General features: G+C 36.3%; 6 protein-coding genes across 6 annotated transcripts; 3 read left to right on the top strand and 3 right to left on the bottom strand.

Moving 5' to 3' along the window:
• Positions 1–413: 413 nt before the first annotated feature.
• LOC126565966 (uncharacterized) lies at positions 414–6,102 on the bottom strand. The gene is made up of 5 exons (XM_050223166.1): positions 5,939–6,102; positions 3,443–5,871; positions 3,183–3,343; positions 2,863–3,063; positions 414–821 (listed from the first exon to the last, which is right to left on the bottom strand). Exons 1-5 carry the CDS (start codon positions 6,100–6,102, stop codon positions 414–416), a joined length of 3,363 nt encoding a protein of 1,120 aa, XP_050079123.1.
• Positions 1,807–2,187, top strand: LOC126565705 (uncharacterized). Its single transcript, XM_050222908.1, has 2 exons — positions 1,807–1,935; positions 2,047–2,187. The coding sequence occupies exons 1-2, from the start codon at positions 1,807–1,809 to the stop codon at positions 2,173–2,175; spliced, it is 258 nt and encodes an 85-aa protein (XP_050078865.1). The 3' UTR covers positions 2,176–2,187.
• A 2,175-nt stretch (positions 6,103–8,277) lies between the features above and the next one.
• Positions 8,278–9,042, top strand: LOC126565965 (uncharacterized). The gene has a single exon (XM_050223165.1). It carries the CDS (start codon positions 8,278–8,280, stop codon positions 9,040–9,042), a length of 765 nt encoding a protein of 254 aa, XP_050079122.1.
• A 989-nt stretch (positions 9,043–10,031) lies between these two features.
• On the bottom strand, positions 10,032–10,981 carry LOC126565106 (malectin-A). The gene has a single exon (XM_050222246.1). The coding sequence runs from the start codon at positions 10,979–10,981 to the stop codon at positions 10,055–10,057; it is 927 nt and encodes a 308-aa protein (XP_050078203.1). The 3' UTR covers positions 10,032–10,054.
• Positions 10,982–12,539: 1,558 nt separating this feature from the next.
• On the top strand, positions 12,540–14,684 carry LOC126565964 (uncharacterized). The gene is made up of 2 exons (XM_050223164.1): positions 12,540–13,143; positions 13,222–14,684. The coding sequence occupies exons 1-2, from the start codon at positions 12,540–12,542 to the stop codon at positions 14,682–14,684; spliced, it is 2,067 nt and encodes a 688-aa protein (XP_050079121.1).
• Positions 14,685–17,116: 2,432 nt separating this feature from the next.
• Positions 17,117–18,659, bottom strand: LOC126565383 (ubiquitin-conjugating enzyme E2-24 kDa). Its single transcript, XM_050222552.1, has 4 exons — positions 18,236–18,659; positions 18,021–18,168; positions 17,874–17,958; positions 17,117–17,276 (listed from the first exon to the last, which is right to left on the bottom strand). Exons 1-4 carry the CDS (start codon positions 18,632–18,634, stop codon positions 17,264–17,266), a joined length of 645 nt encoding a protein of 214 aa, XP_050078509.1. The 5' UTR covers positions 18,635–18,659; the 3' UTR covers positions 17,117–17,263.
• Between the last annotated feature and the right edge of the window lie 7,583 nt (positions 18,660–26,242).

The raw sequence follows: 26,242 nt of genomic DNA, 5'->3' as shown, positions 1-26,242 counted from the left end.
AGTTCACAACATCTTAACAGTATCTAACATAGTAACATCAAAAAGTTGTACAAGAAATTCAAAAGTTTCTTTATTTTAACCCAATTACCAGGGACCTGGATTATGTGAATGAACATGAGTACGTGTCCACACAATATCCACACTTTATTTGCAGAAGTTATCTGGTTTAGGAAAAAAAAAACAATAAAAATTACGTTTATTATATGGTTACAATTTATAACCATAGGCGATATTCTCCAGAGAAAAAAGAGACTTTACTGAACATTCAGAAGATAGATTGCTCATATGAGAAATCAACACTACTACATTGTACATTAAATAATGTAAAACGGTATGGCGTGTGAATAGGGAAATTTTTTAAAGAAACATAATTAATGAGCTGAACTCATTAATAAATAAAATATCGTACCCAACTACAAAAATACCAAGTCCATTGGTTCATCTAGTAATTTTCTAAAACTAGCTTCTTCTTTACCTGTGATACTAGACCTTTTTTTCATTGCTATCATTCTATCAGCCTCCACATAAGCCAAATTACGTGTTGTTTTTTTCTTTTTCCTCCGCACAACATTATCTTCGTTCGGCAAATTTTCTTCGCCATCACTTACACACATCTCAATGCCTACATCTGCGCCAGAGTTCCTGTCATTATCAGCGACTGATGCAGTTTTATACGCTACATCCAATGTCTTCTGTTTCGATGGTTGGCAATAATTGTTTTTTGTCCGACGTCCTTCCGTTCCATCTATAAGCAGCGAACGAAGAAAATCCTTACACAGCAAGCTTATGGAGGCCATTGTGTGAGAAGATGACGATATAATCTGCACAAATAAAAAAAAAAATAATAATAATATTAATTTACGATGGAAAAATTTATGGACATATATTGATTGGTTGGACGTCTCTCTCGAAAAGGAAAAAAAAAATCATATTCATAAAGTACTATATCAACCTGTTGTTCCAAACCAAAACAAAATTCTTTTCAAAATTAATAAACGAATATAAATGAATGCAAGAATGCAAGCGACAGCCAGCAGATGATCCATGGAAAACACCTCGATTCGACCCCCCCCTCCCCTTCCTTTCTTCTTTTTCCTTTAGTTCCTTATGATTTGCGCACTAGGAGCTGTGTGCCGACGGATGTAACTATAAAAAGCGAAAGAGGAATGCTGATGAAGTATCATTTAGAAAACGATAGCTTAACAGTGCGCATATAATAAGCAATTTAAAATCATTTTACAACAGAGAGTTTCTTAACGTGATAAATAATCATCAAGTGCGTTCGAATGATTTTATCAAACACTGTGTTAAAACATATAATTTCAATTGGTCCAAAGTTGTGTTTCGGTGTTTCGATTACCGGGTTTCTACATACATTGCTTAGTATCACTATCTAGTATCACTCAATTTTATAGATTCTACGTCGAACTACATTTTTCGTCTCTTTTATTACGCATGTATGTGAAAAAATCGTTTTACTTGCCAAAATTTAACTTGTGTTTGTTTTCAATATTTCATCAAATAAACTATGTATAAATGTACCCGTACATATATCCTTTTTCGTAGAAGATTAAAATGTTTCAATTGATCATTTAACGGATTATTTTATTTACAATTGATTATGAATATTAAATGGATTATATATTTTTCTTTTTTACACACAGCTAAACGTTGTTTTTAAAATTTTCTTTAAAGGAATAAAGTTGCTGAAGTTTGTATGAATGGAAGCAAGTTACATTCGAAATCTTGAAAAAGATTAAACAGTTGCTTCGGATCTCAAAATAATCATTAGCATCTTGTCGAAACATGAAATTATACATATTTCTTGTTTCTGCATTGATTGCGTTTTGCTCCTTCAGAGATTGTACCGTTAAGGGATGGCCTGTTACTAATCCAGAGATTGTAGACAGTCTTATATTTGCTGATCCAGAAGAGGTATGTGTAAAAGTAAATAAATTGTTTTGTTTTATTTACCAATTATTCCGTCGTTTCGGTAAGTCTGTAAGTTGTTTGACACTACATTCTTCTCTCTTCTGTGTTTTTCAGGCTGCACAATCGATGAGAGAAATTCCTCAATGGCATTGCTTACGATATTTCAAACACGACATTCATCTCATGCGTCGTTGTAGAAACTATAGACTACACATGTTGCGTCGGCCTTCAGAAACAGTGTAATGAAAATAGAAATTTGGCGCCCAACCACATCAATTATTTCAATCTACCATGTAGCGCATTTTGCGAATGCCGAAGAAAAAAGTGCTGCAAAATCTATAACAGTAATGATGCTGTGTTTACGGATGCCACATCATGCTCCTTAAACAGTTATCGGCATTTTTTTTTAAATAACAATACATAAAGCTCAATATCAAATGATACATAAAACACAATATCGATCATGTGTTGATCATTGACTAATGGAAATGTAAATAAAAAGTAGCAGAACTTCGTGGAATATGATATAACATTCAAACTGCTGTCTGTAGCTCTCAATAGGCATGTATTAGTATTATGTTTATAAATTTGTGTGTCCCGCCTAAGCGCTATTTATTATATTCTTCAAGTGAAGCCTAATTTAGCTCATAAATAAAGTACAAACTATAACATTTTTCAATATTCAATTTTACAAAATGTACTAAACCATACCGTTTGCCGACATTTGTACAAGAGAAACAAATTCCAACATAATAATTTGTATTGTTGTTTGTGAAAACTACAACTTTAAATGCAAATAATTTGTAATAATTTGTATTGTTGTTTGTGAAACTTACAACTTTTAATGCAAATAAAAAAGCACATACATTATGAAATAAAACTCGAAATCTTTTAAATTTTTTTCGAAATATACATTAAAACAGTACTTACATCTTTTAGTGCTGATTTTGTGGTGCATACATAACTGGTATCAGATTGTGCTATGCCCGCGAATGGTTGTACATTACTACCACTTGTTTGCTTATTATACAATGCAGAAAAGGGAGCATTAGGTCCTATTGTGGGTTCATTCATGCATACCACCGGCCCTAGAGACTCCTCGTCACTGTCAGAAACTAGTTGAAGTAATTCCTGAGTAAAAATATTAAATAAACAAACAGAGAACAATCATAATACGATCTATTTTTGCAGTATGTTAAGGTCAGTATAGTTCCCTACTGACCTTAACATACATAACATGCTTTATTTACCTGTTTATCATTCAGAAAAAATAACTGTGAAGTTGCCTGCCAATCCACACTGAATGACTGCGATCGAGGATAACGACGTGGTATCCATGCTGCTCCAAATACTTTCGGCATTGCGGTTCGATGATAAAGTGGCATCGGTATATTAGGAAGAAATATATAAACTGTGCAAAAATGGTAAAGGACACAACAAATCAATCGCCGAACTGTAGATGGAACATATGTAGCTATAAACAACGCAAATATACCTTCATGCATCTTACCTTCATTTTTTTTTGTGAAAGCTGCGATCAAATTTGTGAATGGATCCAAAACTATTTGATCAATAGTAAGCAAAACGGATACTTGTATTTTTAATGAGAGCAAATTCCAAACGATTAATCTGTTTTCGGTACAAATCAAAAGGAGATGTGAAAATTGACCGTAGCAGAAAATCACTTTTTGAATTTGAGCAAAACTTGTTACGGGACACTCTGAATATTTTCTAAACCCAGGCTTGGGAACTTTTGTCTGTGAAGCGACATTGTTTGCACTTTGGTTAAATATGTCCTTATCTGCTCTGCATAAAAATACATGTTCCACATTTTTTTCTATCGTAGATGGCAGCTTGCGACGCTCAAAGTTACGCAATCGACGATATTCTCGAAACAAGGCTCGTGAACCTATATTGTTTATAATTTTCCGCAAATGTTGAATAACGTTCCCATTTCTTCGACTGGAAGAGACGAAGTTCTGCCACATTCTGTATTGATTATCATTCGTAGTCTGACAAATTATTTCCATGGTGTGATACATTATAGATCTTTGTGCCATATTTAAATACACGTTTCCTGTTGATCGTTGCGCTATTAGTTTTTTCAATTTTCTTGAAATGGTGTATGTCTTGTATCTTCTTGTATGCTGAACAGCATTCGTGATTCGTTGGTTTTGCTGGGACTTTATGTCTTTTTTTGGAAAAAGATTTTTTTTCTCTTTCCCATTCAACAATGCCATCATTTCAGATACGATCTTTGTGCGAGCATCTTCATATAAATCTTCTTTTTGTATCCTAATTGGACTATCCCTGGACATTGTTGTGTTTGATGGTAGCAATATTATGGATCTATTGACACATCCATCAAAACCACTTGGTGGGGAAAGGGTGCACTTTAACTGTAAAGTTTCAGCATTCCACGCGCATAATACATTACCGAATCCACCGGCTAACAGGGAAGCATCTTGCGAAAATGATATTGTTTTTACAGGCAGGTTGCGATGGTGTACACTGCCTACACACGTCCACACACATTTTGCAGCGCTATTACTGCTTAGAATACTTTCTAACGACCACACTTTTATGCGTCGATCTTTTCCAGCTGTAGCGCATTGTAAATCCCGCTCGCGAGTGCTACTCGAAAATATCAAATCATTTACCCCACCGTGATGGACGTTTTCAAAATTAATGCAAAGCACATACGTTTGATGCGATTCATCGTACTTCCAGAACTTCAGACGAGTTTCCATTGAATGTTCCATGTCACTCCAATTCTCGACAGTCGCCAACCAGTAAGCATTAACCGCAATATTTGTCACAACCGTATTATGGATCATTGCCGCATCTTCAATAGTGTTGATATTACGTTGTGCTATATCCAGCGTATAAAGCAAACTTTTTGTGTAGGTAGAAAAAAATTGAATGCACCCCTCCCTACCATTTAGAACAATTGTTTGCGTTCTAGGATTTACACGCAAGCCTGCTGGAAAGAGTTGATGCTCCGCTGTTTGATTTGATATTCTTGAAAAGCTCTGCACTATCGCAGTTTGTTTATGAAATGCATTTAATATTTGAATTCCATTATCGGCGGTACACAATACCAGTTTGAGATTCTCAGGTCCCACTGCTATGTGCAAGATTGTGTCGGAGAGTCGTGGAATGACGTCGGCTTTTTCCTGCTGTCCCACATTCCATTTCACTAGAACACGTTCTACTCCTCCAGAGTAGAAGTGTGTTCCATTGATTCCAAACGCCAAAGTTTTTACTGATGTTGAATGCCAATGGTACATTTCAGGAATTGGACGTTTTTGTTCAAGAAAGTTTCGATACAGCACGACTCGTCCTATGCTGTCACCAACAGCTACAATTGCTTCTACTGGGTGACAAGCTAGTATTTGCGGTACCGCACCACTGCAATGTGGGCGACTATCCACATAAATTGTCGGTTTTAATCGACACCAGTACCATCTATCGAACGCTAAGAAGGCGAAATAGTTCAATCCACGTCCTCCTGGAGCAGCTACAATTCGCGAATCTTCAAGCCGGATGTTGGTTTCTTCGGCTTTTGTGTGCAATTTCACATTTATAACTTCCAGTATTTTTTTCTTATGTGGACAATATTGCAGGAACAATCTTTTGGATGATGTACCAAATATTAAGAATGATACCGTGTCGTTGTTGTCATAGATTGTGTGAAATGATTCGACGTTAAGTTTAGTGTTTTTCAGCACTTCATATTTTTCACACAGTACTCCAGAATCTATTTTCCACGAAATGAGCAAACCGTCGATAGTGCAACCATATACATATTTGTTTGTACCATCTATTGCCATTCCAATCAAAAGGCTTCCGTTTGCTGTATTCTCATAGTTGTGAACAAGCTCTCCTGTGGTTACGTTGAATGCTTGTATGTTATTTTCATAAATTATGAATAGCAAACTGCAAAACAATTTGTAGTCAGACATTTTTGCTTGATAGTCTAATTATACTAAAAGGTGTTTCATACTTTCCATCTGGAGAGAACATCGGAGGGTGTTGCACCAGATATCCACCGGCAATGCGTCTTATTCGTAGTCCATCTTCAACACCCATGTGTACAGCAGTATGCGTATTCGATGCCACTTTTCTGTGGTCTTCATTTGCATTGGGTGGTGCATTTGCATGAAACATCCTATTACCGCGCATCATGAAGACGATTTAATAATAAAACTTCACAAATTCAAACAAAAAAGCACGCACAACCATGGAGCACACTAGTGAACACGCCGCTAGATAGAATATAAACAATGTAGCTTTTTAGGTTAGCTGTCAGTGGCACATGGATTTTGAAGTTAACAAATATTCACACCTGATAAAACTTTGGGCATTCGTAGCGACGTACCATGAACGTGAAATGAATCGATGAAATCGCTTCGGTTTTTATTTTTTGAAAGGCGAATGTAGTTTTAAAAGCTTAAACTCCTTAAAATAAATGAATGCTCACGGAGAGTCCGAGACCACAGCTGAAAAAAAGATAAGAAAAATGAAAATTGATTTTTGAAGGAAACTGGCAGCACTGCTTGTGTCAAGTTTTTCACTTGCACGAAAAGCAACCAGCAGCTGAGAAGAGTGCAAAAAGTATAGGCCCAGGTGCCATGGGAAACTCGTTAAAGCATTAAATATCAATTAATTTTTCTTTATCTTCTTCTTGGCTTAACGACCTCTAAGGTCACGCTGGCGGTAATCAACTGCAATAATCAACTGCAACATATATGAATTGATGACAATACGGCACTGGACCGTAATAATCAAATGTAAATAAATAAAATAAAAGTATATGAATTGAAAAGTTCATTGGCTTAAAGCAGAACTTTTATATAGGTGGTTTCGTTCTGTTTAATTCATAGCGGAAATCTGGAACATTCTGAACGTAGTTTTGACGTCTTTTTAAAGCGATGCGGCTAGGCCGTTCTTTAAAAAATAAGAAAAAACTTTTTTATACGTTATTCTGCCTGGACACGTTTCTACAGATTAGTAAAAAAAAAAAAACATTTGAAACTAGACTGTTTCTGTTTGAATTGTTATGTTTGATTTAATTGGATAATAATGTCTGAATTAACAACATGTTATAATAATAATACAACTACAGCGGTAATGACAACAACAGTTATCTCGCGAAGATTATTCGAACCGGTTCTAGCTGTTCCTGTTACTGTATACAAACAATCTGTCGAATTTCATTTGCGTTTGTGTGATTGAGGAAAAACAGTATTTTACCAAGTAACTCGAACATAGTAAGTGCAAAAACCAAACATATTAAATTGAACGTTCTGTGATCATAGTAATAGCTATAATAAGAGCAATATTTTTATATCTAAGTCACAACAGAACACAATGTAGTTGAAATAATTAGTCCCCTTAATATGTTTTGCCCTCAATAACCAGTCAATTCGTAGCTGCCATTTCTATTGGTTAGATAACTATACAGTTTCTCCACCGTCAAGTCAATCCTATTTCAGTTTGATCGAGGTTTGAACAGTTTTCCCACGCACAATGTTTTTAATAACTAATCTTTAATTGCTCGCTGTGTGCTTTGTGTTTTTAGCGACCCGAAAGCTATACAAACAATTAATGACCACACTTAATCGGACAAGCTCCAATGGGTGGAGTTTGTACAGTGTTACACCTAATTCAATCAAAGGCTTCATGTAATATTATGTTTCATTGCTTTGCCATTACCACATTACAGATTACATACATTATTAGAGTTATATTGATATCGTTCGTACATAGCATGATGACGTATTTAAATGAGGCTTTGAGTTAAAAAGGGTGACTTTTTATAGCGGCCTGGTAAAATGTAACGGTTGTTTCTTTAAGAAATTTATAATTTCACCATGCACCTTTACTTTATGCTTTGGCTTTAGTTGGCTGGTACTGGGATAGGCCGTGGGTAATAATAAGTAATTTGTTGCCCTATTTTTCAATTGAAGTCGCCAAGATTTTTGCCAAGTAATTATTCGAAACCAAATTCTTTTCGCGTTCTGGTGCTAGCTACCGTAAATAAACTCGTGAAGCTCTCAAATTTGAACATTACGTAGTAAACAAGTGTACATTGACCATCGAGCGGTGGACCGACCATCAGCTGACTGCGTAATTGCCGTAATTGGCTTGAAAAATTGAAACATTATTGTTTTTAATGCAAAAGTTAATACAAAGTTGGGCGATAGAGTTTTAATTCTAATTCATAATCATATTATAGATGTTTAAAACCGTTAACCATATTTTTTTATTTCATTTCGTTGTATTTTTTTGAAGCTGTTGTTTGGAAGTTTGCAACACAACTTACTAAAGAAGACTAAAACGATGCTCGTTTGGCGAACAAACTACATAAAAACTCTATCCATTTGTTTGGCTTCCATCGCAGTAATCGTCTACAATTTTACTACAACTTCAGCTGCAACATTCAAAAAGAAAATTAACCAGAAAGAATCTGAACACGGTGCAAGCAATTATGGAACACTGGATGAACAATCTCTTACCACATACGACCAGCGCCAGAATGGTAAACATAACATAAATCTAAGCATAAAGGATGTAAAAATAATTTATACCGATAGGGAAGAATTTGAAGGCAATTTCGATGATGATACCATCTATGAGTATGGCGATTACGATTACGATCCTTCTCATCTTACTGTCAGCCCTTTACCCATATTTGGCATCGGATCTTTGTCTTTAAACTTTAGCAAACCACCAACATCACCAACAGAATTGCCTATTTCCACTGTTAATCATATTACAAAACACGCAATGAGCACACCACAGGCTACAGCAATTACAAATCCACCCTCTACGTCTAATTTAATTATATCAACGACAGTAATCCACGAACCGAGTCTGGATGCTCAAAAGCAACCATTTGAAAAGCACGTATCAAACAAAATATTCTCTTTTGAATCTCCCCTTTCTTTGTTTTCCGAAAAAAATGATTTTACAACGGCCAGCATTGATATAACAACCATGCCTCGCGATATTGTAAATACCGTGAAAATGCAACCAATACCACTTCCGGAACGTCATGATCTGCTGAATATACTAGCAGGTGTAACAGTTGAACCATCTATCTAACACAAATCCTTAAGTATTGAAAAGCAAACTTTTTCGTCAAACGATATTTTGAGCTGAAACTTTATACATATCTTAACAGGTTCATTATTAGGTGATCTGAAATGAATATAATACACAATTCATTAAACTTACAAACATAAAAGTTCTTTAATGTAAACAATGCATTGCGTCTTGCAATACACATACACATGCATTCACATACAAATATAACGTATTTTCGATATAAACGTATCACTGCAGTAGGTATATTGTATTGCTATTGTAATGTTTCATTGATGATTTCGAATTATTGGAAGAATCGTTTAAATAATTTTGTATGCAAAAGTGGCATATACAGAGTGTATATGCCACTTAAAATAATTAATTAAATAATAAATAAGTACATATATATATATATATATATATATATATATATATATATATATATATATATATATATATATATATATATATATATATATATATATATATATATATATATATATATACCTGTTTATTTATTTATATATACACGATCGATGTGTATTTAACGATTTACTTTTTGCTTATTTTTATTTTCACACAAACAACCTTATATATCCTGCTAACGTAAAATTATTTAGAGCTGCTGGCAAAACTCATGCACTCATGCACTGAAGTGGCATGGGACTTCAATTTTCGTTGTAATACAACGCCTATACAAGTCCATACCTTTAAACGGTAAGGTATCACGAATACACTACAGACAAATGCTTCATCATGTAGTATCGATGATACAACATTACAAACTGAATGATAAGTTTAAAAATAACATATTTGTACGATTGCAATCAATAATTTTGATGTTTTATACATATAATTTTAAAATTGCCTTTAATTTAAAGTCAAACAAATACATATCTTTGACAAATGTTTCCATGATTGATGAACCGTTTTTTGACAGTAACACGATAGATTAAGTACTACTTCAACATTTCAAAATAAAGCGAATTATAGTTTTTATAACTACACAACTAAATTAAGATATAACAAATCACAGCCTGCACAGACAAAATAACAGCGGTATAAATGCACCGATTGCAATGAACACAGGTAACATGGTTGAAGAATCGTCCAAAGAATAGGGATTCGGTTGTTTTGGGCCACTAGTTTTTCGCGATATTGAAGAAGGTTTGATGAACTCGTCTGCTGGGACACTCAGAAAATCGTCCATGATGCTATCGTCCCCAATTTCGACGGTTGGTCCGTCATTTTCAGACAACGAATACGATTGAGAATGGTAATGATCGCCAACGTGATCAATTCCTTTAGTACCAGTAAGGTGATCGTTGTTTAAAGGGGGCAAACGAGGAAGAATTGCTCCATTGTAGTCTTTGATGAGCAAAATTGCATTAATTTTTGGGTTATCTTTGTATCCCTTCACGAACTCTAATTTTAATTTACTTCCACGGATTTCAGATTTGTTTTCTTTTAAATATAACCGTCCTTGAGAAATGGAAAAGAATATCAATTCATCGTGAGCAGTGCCTTTACCTACTAAAGCATATATGTCTAAATCCGATATGATTGTATGTCGATCAAGACGAACATCGAAAACTTTCATATTTGGTCCGTTGAAGTACACCTCGCAAAATTTAAGTATGAGAACGTATTTTCCATCCCCTGATACTGGAATATCGTAGCCAAAAGTATCGTGATGGTAGCGTTCAGTTTGATACAGAATTTCATCATGCTTATTAACTCTATTAATCGCTAGTAGCTGGCGACCGTAATCCGATTCTGTGCCTACTGCTCCCTTTAATGGGTCACCCAAATAACATATTCCATGAGAATCGGTATGTGCATCGCCACCAGCATTGATTGCATATATCACATTAAAGTTGCTTCCAAAAGAAAATTTTGCAGAGAAGAATACTGCCAATACGCTGAGCCAGAGTCTATTGAGTCGAAGGCTTATCATTGTTAAGATATACACGATGTTTTATAAAGATGGGTTACTATTAATCTGAAATATAGAAAAATACACTGTTAAATCCATCGTCAGGAGGGTTGGAATAATCGAACACTATCTGCGCACAGAGCACATTAACACTATTGTGATTTACCGCTACCTTAACTTTTTCCGCAATTATGTGTTTTCTGCCCAACATTTTATGCACCAACTAAGCCAATGATTTTCTAGTTGCCATTTATTTGCTGTTTTAAAATACTTTTGCAAACCTATATATTGCCGGCAACCTTACGTGGCATTTGTGTGATGGGAATCCTGTCAGGCAGCTCCTACCATGTGTATGCAAAATGATTACAGAGATGTTCTAACTTAGACTAATACTCCGGAGAGACGTAGGATTTATAAAATGAAGAGTATAGTTTTCTAAGCGATGTTTAAACACAATAATCTTTTTCTAAAATTCGCCAGCCAGCTTTTCCTGTTTCTGGCTATGACGTTTCAATTTGACGCATTATGTTGTTTTCCTGACCAATGTGGCATTTATGTGTTAGAGTTGAAAGGCGTTGGCATTTGCCTTCAATTCAATAATTTTTATATTTGCGATGTATCATGTAATTTTTAAAGTTCTATTTTAAATAAGATGGTAAAATATTGGTTAAGGACAACTAGACTCCACTAACGCAACTACCAAAGGACGACAAACATTTTGAAATTTTAAATATGTTAAACTTACACTTCAATTGAGTTGTAGTACAATATACTGTGCAATTATCTCACATTTATTTATTTTTTGTTTGTTATTGTTATTACTCACTGCAATATACAGATTGTTGGTTCATCAAGAACGCCATTACTGTAAAAATCATAATTAAAAATTGACCAATAATGAGAAGTAGAATGCTTTCAGAGATTTCTGATGTTTGGTTACTTACGTTACCTCCTTTACACATCCCATCCCGTCATACGCGTTACGGTTTAAACGAACCCTTTATCAGAGCTCTCTCGGACTTCAATAGCTCTTATCACCCGTTCGGCTGCAATGTCCTTTTATCCTTTCTTTTTTTTCGTAAGAACGGCCTGGCCGTGTTGACTTAGCTTTTTAGCGCCTGTCCTTTTATCCTTTCCTTTCATTCACTTTATCGATCCGTGTGCTTTGGCAACTTCTTATTGTTTTTTTGGCAGACAAAACAATTTAAATAAATAAATAAAAAATGCTAACGCTTTAATTACTATTGCTCGATGCCCATTTCCAATCGAAAAATTTAATATTTAAAATCAATTTACATTTGCAATTACATTCTTCACGAATTTTACAAAAGCTGCATGGACTGAATGGGTTCTGTTGTAGACAACAACTCATTACATTAAAATGTGCAATACGAAGACCGTTGTGTGTATCGTAGGAATTGCGATTTTAGTTGCATATGTAAAAGAGTGTAAATCTAAACATCAGATAAATGATGTACGCAGTGAAAAACAAAGAAAACAAGCGTGTGAATTAAACAAATTTCAAGAAGACGACTTTCATGTCAACCTCGTGAAGATATTATTAGAATTAGTAGACAAAATGAATTATGGTCACTGTTATGCTATATTGTTTGATGAAATCTACGAACATGTTTTAAAAGAAGGGTTCTTTCATCAGATTCATCATGCCGCTCGTTATATTGTCAAAATCGCTCAAGACGAAGATACCTTCAAGCCTAGTCCAGCTTTAAAATGCATACTCGAAAATATTCGAAGAGCTGGATGTGGAGGCTATGTAATACTTATGGGAAATGGAATTCAACTAGAACGTCTGATAAGATTTGGAGATAAGACACGCATTCTAGACACACGTGCCCACTACATAATAATGCATAATTATCGACTATTTACGCCTCAGATGCATTACGTTTGGAAACGCATTGTCGATGTTCTTTTTGTGCGAGCTATAAGAAAAATGAAAATTAAAAGGACGACACTGAACCAGGATTACTCGCCTGTGTATGAATTAAGCACTGTTCCGTTTCCTATGCCAATAAAAGGAGTGTTTTTCTCAAAAATTATAGATTTTTGGCAAGCTGGTAAATTTTGGTTGACGAACAGAACGTTTTTTAGTGATAAAACCAATGACCTTCGCCACCAAAAATTGCACGTCGTTGTGCTGGAACATACACCAGCCGTATTCAAATCAGAATCATTTGATGTAATGTCATTAAATGTAAAAACAAATTATTCCAATATTACGAACAGTTCATCTGCTGCATTCGTGCAATCTAAAACAGTCTACTACGGGCTTGAAGTCGAACTACTTAAAGCAATTTCAAAGGCCTTGCGCTTCGATGTGATTTTCTACGAGACTTCCGACGCAGCTGTTGAACAGTGGGGTACACTAAAAAATAATGAAACTCTTACAGGTCTGCTTAGAGAAATGCACGAAGGAAAGGCAGATTTCGCTCTCGCAGATTTACATCATACTGAATACAATCTTGGTTTCATGGATCTCAGCATACCCTACAACACAGAATGTTTAACGTTTCTTACTCCCGAAGCATTGAGCGACAACTCATGGAAAACCTTAATTCTGCCATTCAACGGAGAAATGTGGGCAGGTGTAATGATATCCTTGTTTTCCGTTGGGTTCGTATTTTATGCATTCTCTAAAACGCTGCACTGCATTCACCATCATGATGGAGGTTATCAACCTGAGCATGATCTACTTCAGCGACATCACGATCGTAATGAGCGGAAATTCAACCCATTTAAAAAGCATCGTATCAGAGCAACGCGTAAATTGAAATTGCTTTATCGCCATAAACGATTATTTCGCAAATCTGATACCTCATTGAACTGCACCGCTAATAATCTGAAAAAATTACAAATGATATCCTTTAAACGGAAACCGGAACCGTGGCATGATCCTTCACCATCTTACGATATATTCGATACCTTTTCGGGATGCATTATCTACACTTATAGCATGCTACTACTGGTATCACTGCCTCGTTTACCTTCGGGATGGCCCCTTCGTGTCCTAACTGGATGGTACTGGGTGTATTGCGTGCTGGTTGTAGTCGCATATCGAGCATCTTTCACGGCGATACTTGCAAACCCTATTCCCCGATTGACGATTGACACGTTGCAGGATTTGGCCGAAAGTTCTATCAACTGTGGCGCTTGGGGTCAACAAAATAAGCTTTTTTTTCAAATGGCACTAGATCCTTACTCACAAACGATAGGCGCCAAGTTAGAACATGCGACAGATCCTAATCAAGCGGTAGAAAAGGTTAGCGAAGGGATGTACGCTTACTATGAAAACATTTACCTTCTGCGACAACTTCGAGCCACTAGGAAGTCGGAGAAAGCACGACAAACGCTTCACATTATGCAGGAATGTGCAGTTCAAATGCCGATATCGATTGGATTGGAAAAAAATTCTCCATTAAAACATCAAGTCGACCGCCATGTTCGAGCTTTGATCGAAGGAGGTCTCACCAGAAAATGGCTTTCAAATGCAATTGAACGGTTTCAGTCCAACATTGAAATTCCACCTCAAGAAGCTATAATAGATTTGAAAAAAATGTACGCCGGTATAGCCGCTCTCTGTATTGGTTATGTTTTAGCTGTTTTCGCTTTTATCACGGAAAAAATATACTGGCGATATTATATTGAAACCAATCCTTCATTTGACAAATATCTTCATGGTTTTACATTTTGCAAACGACACTAAACGTTTAATTTGCATGCCATGCCAAATGTTTTAAATTTAATATACACGAATATTTTATTGGTTGATTATGTTCACATTTTGAGGTTTGTAACTTCTTATAAATTCTTTCATAATTTTAAAATTTGTTCCTTTTGCAGAAGTAAGTCACGTAAATACTGTGTTTCGTGTTTAACCGAATGTTTCCATTCCAAATTTGTATATTAGTTAAACTTATGAGGCATAAGTTTGACACTATTGACAAAATTGCTACGAAGGGATTTTTCAACATAAATTTGCCTCAATAGTGCCTAAGTTGGCAGATTTTGTCAATGCGATCTTGTTTACTATTATGTATCTTGATGTATATTGTGAATTGTATATCCGAAAATTTGCAATGAGAGCACTGGAAAGAGGAGAACAGTTTAATTTTAATCCTATGTCGGTCACATGCGGCATCATCATTGGATCAGAAACCCATTTTATGAAACGCAACTAATTCTAAATGAATAAATGTACTCAGCTGTAAAATATATTCGTGTCTTTACTGGATATATTAGATAAAGTACAATTTAATATGGATAGAGATGCGTTTGAAGGAGCAGAATGCATTTTAATATAATGACTAACTTATATAATGCTGTCAGGGGTTTTTTTTAAATTAAAAGTTTCATTTTTTAAATTAAATATTTAAGCTCCAAATTTGTGACTCTAAATATTGATGGTGTTGTAAGCATATTTTTTACATTATATTGTAAAAGCATTGAACATATGGTGGAGAGCCGTTATAATCAAATATAAATAAATATTGTAAGTTCTAATAAAAATCTCATCCAAGATCGACGCAGTTGTCGCAGTTGTATTTTATAATTAGCAAGCCCATTTTGGGCTCGTTTCGTCAATTAACTCAAAAAGAAAAAATCACCCGAAAAACATAAATATTTGTATCACTTTACCCTGTTAAAACCTTTTTGTTTTATGCGTTTTTTTTTAGGAACCTTTTTGTTTTATGCGTCTAAGTTTATTGAAACTGTTTCATGTAACAAAGAACGAAGCATTAAATCGTGTCATCTCAAAATAACGAACAAAATCAAAACATAAGTTATATTATTTCTTCTTGCCGTGTTCTTTTGGCGTATACTGTGGATAGTATTTTTATATTCATATGCACTTTCAAAAACTGAATCTGGTTCACATATTTCTATACGTTCTTAAAAATAGCTCAGTCCAAAAAAATGTGAGAGTCTAAACGGTTCCAGTAGAAATATTCATTAAAAATGATAGAATGAAGTTAGTCTACCTAGTTATGGCAATCACTATATTAAACCTATTTCATGTGTGGAATAAGATTGAAGGCACCACCATCACCGAAAAAAAAGCTATGTTTCGCAAGCATTGGTCATCAGAAAATTGATTTCTTGAAAATTGAACAAAATAGGGATACTTTTGAGTGAATTTATTATCATTTTCTAGTTGCTTGCAGATTGGCGTACTTAAAATAGAAATCGTTACTTGCGGCCGGTTCATTGTCTGCTTTTACGCATGTAAATTGAATAAACACTAGGTTGACGGAAGCTTCTGATATACCTATCTCTACTGGAGCCAGTCAGTAGCCGAGTGGATGAAAATACATATTTTTTTTAATCAGTTTATTCCAACTAAGTCTCAATTGAACAACACAAAAATTAAGGAAAAATCAAATTTTATTTTTAAAGATGCTGTCTCAATGTCTTTTCGATGTAACATTTTGTCTGCTGTACGCTTCTATTTTCAAAGAACGCAAGGATAGCTTTGTTTAGCCATGGAAACAGGATATGAACACCAGGCCACACAATTCAAATTATATGGCTGTGCGAGATTCTATTGATAACATGTTATGGGGCGTCTTAGAGGCTTTTTTCATCGTTTAATTATATTTATGTTCTTTATGTATCCGTCTAAACGACGGATTCCGTAGAGATAGGTATACCATACGAAAATATCAAAATTATAAAACTTATAGAAATTTTAATGTTGTGTACAAACTCATTTAATGAAATTTTAAATTTACAATCAAAGCAAGTTATGGTTAATGCTATGGTTTTCTTAAACTCCGTTAAAATTACGGGTCCCGTAAGTCTAGTGTTAGATGGGAGTAAAAATTATTTTTTATCCTTGCTGATGTATTTACTGATGCTGCTAGTTTAATGCATAATTACTAAAAATATTTCGTACAGCATACAACTTAATAGCAATGCTTAATGGAAAATTATTTCATGAACTACTTGCAACGGGTTTCTTTAAATATTTCTGTGTTACAATAAAGATTTGCAACCGCTTTTTCATTATATTCATGGCATAAAATAATTTTTGAATGTTTTCTATTTATATTAGGTTGTTTGCGTGATAATGATGAACTTATCAGCGGCCAGATATTTTTTTCCACTCGTGTTGCATGAACAAAAAGCACCGTTATATTTTATTACTATTATTTTTATGCGACAGACTATGCAGCATGTAGCTTTGCGAAGTACATTGTAGGGTTGATTTTTTTTTGTTACAAATAGATTCATAAATTAGTATCGATTGCGCATAAAATTATACAGACCTCAAATTTGATGGAATCACGTAGCGTACCTGAAATTACAAAGAATATGCACAATGCATTAGTGGTTTATCTAAGACATAGACGAAAATAGGTACATCAATTGCTGAAAAAATATTATAACAAGTTATTATTCATAGCTAGCTTTTAAAGATTACAGGCCGAATTCTACGAAGAATATTAGATTAAAATCTATTAATTTATGCTTTTACACACATATCATCTAATGTTACATTTATGGATTTTTCTAGATTATGGAAATAAGCAAAATCTATTTTCATTCCTTTGTAACAAACACATTGTACAAAAACATTTGTAAAGATTTAAATTATAACAAAAAACGTGACTCCGTAATCAGTTAAACAGGCCGGATATTTTTTATGCATAAAAAATTATGTAAAAACAATGTGCCACCCCGGTGGTGTAGGACGGTAGGACCGGGGTTGTACACCCTATGATACTACTGTTATAATATATTTATATATATATATATATATATATATATATATATATATATATATATATATATATATATATATATATATATATATATATATATATATATATATATATATATATATATATATATATATATATATATATATACATATACCCATTCACATACTAACCTTTTTGTCCACAGACGAGCAATTCTATCATGTTCTTCTCTGTTTTGCAAATATTGTGTGGCAATACTTCCAACCAACGGATCGGCTAAAAAAATAATATTTAAAACTGTAATAACAATATTAGTAAATCATAGCTTTTTCTTGTACCTGGATTGCAGTCTGTCAGCAGGGAACAAATGGATAGCAACACTTTTGAGATGGTCAAGGCAGGCGACCAATTGTCTTTTAGGATGTCCAAACAAATTACACCTTGACTGTTTATGTTGCAATGATATATCCTAGTCCGAAATGTTACCTAATTAATTAGAAGATATTTTTTTGAGATCAGCTTATATACTATGAACATAAGATTGTTTTTCTACCTTTGGTGGTTTGAAAGGATATTCTGGAGAGAAATGAATGTCCAAGAAAAATACACCCCCTTCATATACGGATCCTGGTGGACCAAGAATGGTTGACACCCATTCATAAAGGTTATCACCCTTCGGCCCAGCACTGCAATTCGGAGGAGGATCAAGTGTAATTTCTGCTAGTTCTTTTTGAATTCGTTTAGCAGAAGTTCCTAAAGCTTTCGATATTTTGGGATTTGATTTTGCTTCCTTTGTATCAGGTTTCGGTAAAGTCGCTTCTGCTCCAGCAGTTGTTCCACCGCCACTCCCATTACGACGCCCTCCAGCACTGTTATTTCCATCACTGTTACTGCTACTACCACCGCTTCCGTTACCGTTACCGGTGCTGCTTGATCCGGCACTTGTCGACATTTTGTTGATATTCCCTTAAATCGTCCTAAAATAAAAGAATCCAATAAAATACGCACAATTATCAATCCTTATTTACATAAACACTATTGGTTGTTTCAATATTAAGCTTCCATGCATATTATTAGCAATATATTGATGAATTTGCCTCAACTAACTGCTTGTTCATGTGTAACGTTATTGTAATCTTTAACATTGTGTATTGTTCGTAAAAATATCTCCCTTCAGGAGACTATTGGATGGAACTGCAAAACTATCAATCTGAAAAACAATAATGTAAAACAGTAGAAATAAATATACCATCTTCACATCAGATGTAAAGTAAAAACACAACATTGATTCTGTCTCATAACAGCGGCCATTTTGACTACGATGCATAAGATACATTATTTTCAAGATATTTTTTCATTTTAATAAATGCGAAGCTTACACGTTTATCATATAGAAAATACAGTGAAACAACTACACGAAATCTGTAATAACCTTCACTGAGTTACAAACCCATAAACGAATCTGGCTTTCCTATAAGCCGAATCGAACTTGGAAGTCTATATGAACCGGATAATATCAATTACTTTCGGTCTTCTCTATTACACCACGAACGCTAGCTAAACTCCATAATTACAGGTTAAATCTTATGCAGCTCTATGCCATGCCGTGCAATTATATGAAATATTGCTAGGTTTTAAAATGCCTATCGAAACATTATTTACTGGATGAATATTTCGGTCAGTTCTTTCACATACAGCTAATCTGCTTTGAGGCGTGCTATTTGGTTTTCTTCTTCACTCCACCACAATTCACACCATTCGTTTCCACCATTTTCGTAAAAAAACGATATAACCTTCTTTTACATAATTTTATGATGAACGTTGGTATTGCGGTATGTTTATGTCTTCCATTATCTTCAATGGCACATATTTGTATCAAATCACTGCAAAAATTACCTTTTCTGCCTCTTTTAACTATGATTCTACGTCGGCTTTGTTCTCCACCGCTTACTTTACGTTAAGCTAAGGCCAAATGTACGATAATGAAGCAAAACCAAGATCGATATAATAAGAGAAGCATGAACCAGTATAGCTGTCAAAACTGACAAATAGATCTTTTCGGAACTCAACTACCTAATTCCGGTTATTACCAAGGTGTCTGAATGTAAAAGGTCCCTATTGACACAATTTCCTTAATAAGGCTCGTGCCATTAATCAGTTGCATACGACTTTATCGTACGACCAAATTGGTAGGAGTGTCATTGCTCAGCAGATTAGTCGTTTGACCATCTTTGGTTTGATGGTTATTAGACTGTTTGGCTCAACATAAGAAACCGCTTGTCAGTACAGTTGTACTGTTTTACTGTTGTAATTGCTGATTTTTAATGAAAAATATCGTTGTTTATGCCAATACGGCACTGGACCGTCATTATTAATTATAAAAAATATCGTTGTTTACGAATAATCTTTTTCTATTTTAATTTGTAACTTCGTTTTTTATGTTAATACAAGCGAGTTCAATATGTTGCATGCCAAACATTTGAGGAAATCAAGGAAATTTTGATAAATAATCGGGATAAAGGTAAATTTGAGTCCCAAACAAAGATTTGACATTTCGAACATGCTAGGGGCCTGTACACACGGACAGTGTGTTTGTTCAATCGGAGGTATGTTGTTTGTTTACATTAGGCTCCTGGATTGTGATTGCGCAGGGAAGGGATAAGTTTTTTTTCCCTTTAGTTAGGTTTAATTCGTTGTGAATAATGTATTACTTTAATTAATTTACATTGTAGGTGATTATGCAGTACGTGCAGTGTACGGTTGGTGAAATATATTTTTCAAATAGCCCGGTCGCACAGTGATTCTTTCCCGGGCCGGTGCAACTCCCGGTCGGATGATTGTTACCGGAGGTATCGGAGGATGCGTAGACGCTGTTTTATACATCAGTAGGGGCACCGCTACCAGCGTTAGGAGCTGAATGATGCGCACTAACACTCGGAATATGTTTTAAACCGCTTTAACTTCCTGTCGGATGTTTTCTACCAATATCCGGATGCAGCAGCGGCTTCTTCGTCGACAGTTCGGCAGATAGCTAACCGTAGTAGACTGAGGCATCTTCCCGTTGAATTGGCAACCCGGAGAACTCCTCGCACGATATTAGCCATCGGAGGTTGCTGTTGAAAAAGCGGTAAGATTTTTTTGTTACATTGAATGGTGAATGGTTTCCTCTATTCATGCTTTTAAAACTTAATGCTAATGTGGATTTTTTGGCAAGCGATTGATTGTGACGTGTTAGTTGGTTATGCGATAGTTAGCTGAGTTGCTGCGCAGTAAAGGAACTACGGTCAAGATGTGTACTAGATAGCACCGCATACAGCCGCGATTGGTACATCTTCTTCTTGGCTCAACGATCTTCTAGGTCACGCCGGCCATCGAATGGCTTACTAGACTTACCGATATCACGTATTTGGATAGTCATTTCTCACGGTTCGGATGGGATTTTAGCCCGGTCTCGCCGTGTCCAGCCCGGGCTGCTATCTCATCAACACCGGGTCGCCCTTGTGTCCTTTGATCGGTGCATGTAAGATAGAAAAAAAATATGGATAATATACTACTGTGTCATTGGCACTACGGCGTAGAACCGACATACTAAATTAAATACTACTGTGTCCGAAAAGTAAGGTGACATTGGATGTCAAATTTCGCGCGCCGAAAAGAAGCCTCTTGTTTTGATGTTTCTTCTTCTTCTTCTTTTGATTTTTCCCGAGCATTATGGTGTCTATGTACGAGGGCTGACAATAAAGTACAGAGGGCAGAGTAAAGTCTCCAACGCTGCAACTTCGCCGGATCACGCGCTAGGCGAAATCTGGCAACACCGCTGTGTTCCTTGGTTCCCCCACTACCACTTTGCTGCTGGGTGAGGCTTCCCCGACCGCTCAGTCTTGGCTGAGCAGCCGTCAACGATGGAGGTACCCCTCGCGTCAGCGTCCAAGTGCGAATTGCGTTTTGTAATACGTTTTTTCAGTGCGAAACCTATTGAAATCCATCGTAAAATAGTTGAAGTTTACGGGGAAAAGTGTATGGACTTTTCCAGAAATGCTCAAAAACCGCCGTGCGCCAATTAGGGACTTGGAAGAGAAGCTTGGAGGAGTGTGTAGCAGCGAAACAATCCGTCATATCCTTGTGAACAACTTGCAGTATCACAAAGTTTCTGCCCGATGGGTGCCGAAACAGCTGACCGAAGACCACATGAAGCGGCGCGTGGAATGTGCGACCAAAGTTGTGGCCCGTTTTGAAGAGGAAGGCGATGATTTTTTGGAAGTGTTTCGGAGGATGAAACGTGGGCTCATCACTACACACCCGAAACAAAGGAGTCGTCCAAACAATGGCGCCATAGCGATTCTCCGAAACCCAAAAAGTTTAAGGCGACACTGTCAGTCGGCAAGGTGATGGCTACGGTGTTTTGGGATCGCCACGGGGTATTGTTGGTGGATTTCATGCCAAGGGGAACCACTATCAATGCAGCAAGGTACTGTGAGACCCTGGAAAAGCTTCGTCGTACCATAAAAAACAAACGCCCGGGATTGCTGAGCAAAGGAGTGAAATTTCACCTCGACAACGCGCGCCCGCACACAGCCAACGTTACCCTTGACCTGCTCAAGAAATTTGGCTGGGACATCATCGATCACCCTCCCTATAGTCCCGACGTGTCCCCAAGTGACTTCCACATGTTCCCCGCTCTGAAAAAACATCTCGGAGGGAAGAAGTTTGAAAGTGACGCGGAGGTTCAGAAAGAGGTCAACACCTGGCTGCGCGAGGCGGACGGAGAGTGGTATTCTGCCGGTATAGACAAGTTCATCGTGCGGATGCGCAAGGTGTTGGAAAAAAATGGCGATTATGTAGAAAAGTAGCCAAGACCTTGGCCTTTCGAACGGTGTATCGCTTTTTGTAAATAAATGTCATTTTCTATGAAAAAAAAAATTGGAGACCTTACTTTATTGTCAGCCCTCGAATACCTTGTTGTAAGCTATGTGTTCACGCATAACGGTGAGACAGAAACTTGACGAAGAGCAATTCGTTAAGTGAGTAGTGAATTCACTGAAGTGAGTAGTGAATGAGTGTCACTGGCATGAGTGACACTCAGAAAATTATAAATAGGGCAAATTTAGATAATAAATCTCTCTTGCGCTTTGATACTCGAATCAACATCACGTATTTTTTGGTAACTATTAGCAGCAAAAAAGCATCCGAAATCCGTAAGATTGACTATATTTATGTTATTGTTTTGATTTGGCCGTTGGATGTTTTTTTTTCGTTTTTTCTTTTGTAGTGGCTTTGATGTTGTTTTTATATTGAATAATTATTGTTATCATTTTTTTTAGAATTTTATTCTATTTTCTTTTATGACCTTGATTATTTTTTTATGGCATCTTTTCCAGGGATCTTTTTTTTTTCTTTTCCAGCATTTAATAAATTGATCCTCTGTTGGTAGTCTATCTATGCTCCTTTCAGTTTGGTATTTCTAACAGTGGAAGATTTTATGTCTGGCGCTATCTGGCCTGTTGCAAATTCTACAATTTACGTTATCAACTAATTTCATTTTGTGTAACCAGTAGTTACTACAGTCATGCCCAGCTGTTAATCTATTTCATATTTTTATATCTTTAAGGACTAGATTCATCTTGTGATGCTACATTTTTTTTCGAATTTGTCCTGGGATTGTTGGAATTTTTGCCCATTCTCAACACACATTTGCGTATACCATTGGTTGGCTGCCTCTTTGGTTTTTTCCTCTATTAATCCCATGGCATCTTTTAAACGGATTGCATTATTTATAACTAGAGTACTATTTGTGCCCTCCTTTGCTAGATTGTCAGCTATCTCATTTCCATCAATTTTTTCACGACTAGGAATCCACTCGATTTTTGTCTCTAGGTACTCGTAATTGTTTAAAATCCGATTATGAGCTGCTCTACGAATTTTTCTTTTGCGGCTTGTTGTAAAATTATGCAAGCCGATCTGCTGTCTGATCTGTAAAAAACCGTTGGGTGTTTTATATTATTTGTTCGGGCAAATTCTAGGGCTTTTTTGATCGCGTATATCCCTGTGGTGCATATATTTAGATACTGTGTATTTTAGCTTGAAGAAGACTCTGCGTTCTCCTTTTTTATCATGGATGATGAAGATACCTATTCCACAGCCATTGGTGTTTTTACTTCCTACTGTAAACATTCTTAGCTTCCAATTGTTTGCTTTTATAAGTTCCAAACTTAGTTGTCAGGCTGCAACGGGATTTATATCCTTTTTACTGCAGCACATACCTGGGACATCCGTATTTATATCTATGTTTTGGAAATTGTTTATGGACCAATTAAAATTTGCCCTTGCGATTAGATTAAACATGCCAGCGTTTTCTTGATATATCGTTTCTATGGCGGAGAGTTTATGCCTAGCATCTATGTTTTGCACTTTAGCTAACATTTGAGCTATCACAGGTGTGTATACGATTGTTTTAGCAAGTTGTTTGGTTGCTAAGCATTTGCATCTGATGCAATTCTGATGCAATTTTACGTCTTTAAAAATTATTGCAGTGTACTTTTTCTTTCTTGTGTTATTGTTAATCATTTTTACAAGTAAGTTAACAGCTCCTATTGTGGACTTGTGCTTTCTAAAGCCAAAACTGGTTCATGACAGCAGAAAATGTTTTTCAACATGATTTATTGCCTTATCTAACACTGCCGAGTTTGCTGTTTTTAATAGTGTTGTTAGAAGTGTAATCGGTCTGAAGTTGCGAAAGTCATTTAGATCCTTTCCTATTTTTCCAATAGCTATTATTTTAATTCTTTTAAGTTTGGTTGGAACTTTACCTGTCTTGTACATGTCGTTTATCTCTTCGATGATTTTCAACACCACCTTGTCAATTACCGTTTTTGTAGTTCGTACGATAAGCCATCTACCCCTGGTGAAGAGTATTTTTTGCTTGAAGAATTTTCCATTTGTCAATGTTTAAAAGTTCTGTGTCTTGCTGATATCTTATAGTTAGATTCTTAACTCTATTCTTAGAAGTAGGGAAGTCTACTTTAAGGAATTATTAGTCATTTTGTACATTAGAGTCTATGAAATTATAGGTTTGAGAATTTTTTTAGGATCACTGTTAATGAAGGCGTATTCTTTTTTATGGAGTAGGATCATGTCTGATCCAGTTACTTCTTGTAAAGTTGATGCTCCTTCGAGGGGATATACTGGACCAGACATACGAAAGCGACGCAGAGAGAAGACCATGGAACGCTGGCAACAACAGTGGACAGCCGGAGCAGAGCAGTAGGGATCGCCGGGGATGAGGACGAGGAGACTTATCCCGGACATTATGTCCTGGGTAAATCGTAAGCACGGAGAAATTGATTTTTTTCTATCTCAACTCTTTACAGGGCATGGGTTTCTCCGGAGCTACTTCGTCGAGAAAGGCATCCTCGACGGTTCGCCAAACTGCCCGGTGTGTGAACATGACGTGGAAGATGTTGACCACGTAATGTTCCACTGTCCACGGTTTGCTCGGATCCAACATGAGATGCAGCAGCAGAGCCACACCCGCCTGACGATGAACAATCTGGCGGCGGAAATGTGTGCCAACCGCGACACCTGGGAAGCAGTCCGGACTGCCGCTCGGACCATCTTCAGAAACCTCCAAGTGAGGTGGAATGAGGAAAGTCCACCAACGGCAAGACGGAGGCGACATCAACGACGGCGGAACACGGAACAACCAAGGTAGCAATAGCTGCCCTCGTAACCGCACACAAAGGACTATACTACAACGGAAGCAGCAGCAGCAGCGACGAGTAACCAGAGCAGCAGCAGGAGCTTAGACCCAACCGGGAGTAACGGCTACGGACGGACGGGTCTGAGCAGCAGCAGCGGAAAGGAAGGCACGAAGCAGCAGCAGCAGCTGAGACAACAAGGACGAATGACGCAGCAACCGCGCGTCAACGGGATGAGTGCATTGCACAAACGAACCTGCATGGAGTACTACGCACATCAGCGCATCGGCAGGTTTCGGATCAGGTCGAGGAGTGGTTTAGTTGGGTCGCATCGGCTGCCGGGTCCGCTTCACGGGCCCAGCGTCACGATGAATCCCACATACCCCATCTTGAGGGTTGGTCTGTAGCCGCAGACCACCTTCCGAGATGGGGACCTTTTGAAGGTTCCCTCCCCGTTAAAAAAAAAAAGTTGATGCTCCTTTAGCGGCAGTGAAATTATTTGCCCACCACAAAGAATGGGGAAATAATTTATTATTTTTAAGATTATTATTTTTCTAAAGATATTTGAAATGCTAAGTATTTTTTTTGAAGATAGTGGCATATAGAAACTTTGATGTTGTGGGTTTTACGTAGGTAGATATTACTGTAAAGTTTATGTTTTTAATATTAATACCGACAGATTGTATAAAATTGCTATACTGGTGAATGTGTATTTTTTCAAAATTTTTTTTTTGTGAGTCAAGGTACTGCTTCCTCCATATCTATCCTCTCTTGTTTCGTAAATATGATTGTAATTCTGTATCTTAAAATTCTTTGCCACTCATTTAGCCACGTTTCCTGAATGCACACCACATCTATGTATATTC

This window comes from Anopheles maculipalpis, chromosome 3RL (assembly GCF_943734695.1).
Source record: "Anopheles maculipalpis chromosome 3RL, idAnoMacuDA_375_x, whole genome shotgun sequence".
In the NCBI taxonomy this organism is placed as follows: domain Eukaryota; kingdom Metazoa; phylum Arthropoda; class Insecta; order Diptera; family Culicidae; genus Anopheles; species Anopheles maculipalpis.
Note: the sequence above shows the minus strand (reverse complement) of the source record. Positions and strands in the feature narration are given on the sequence as shown.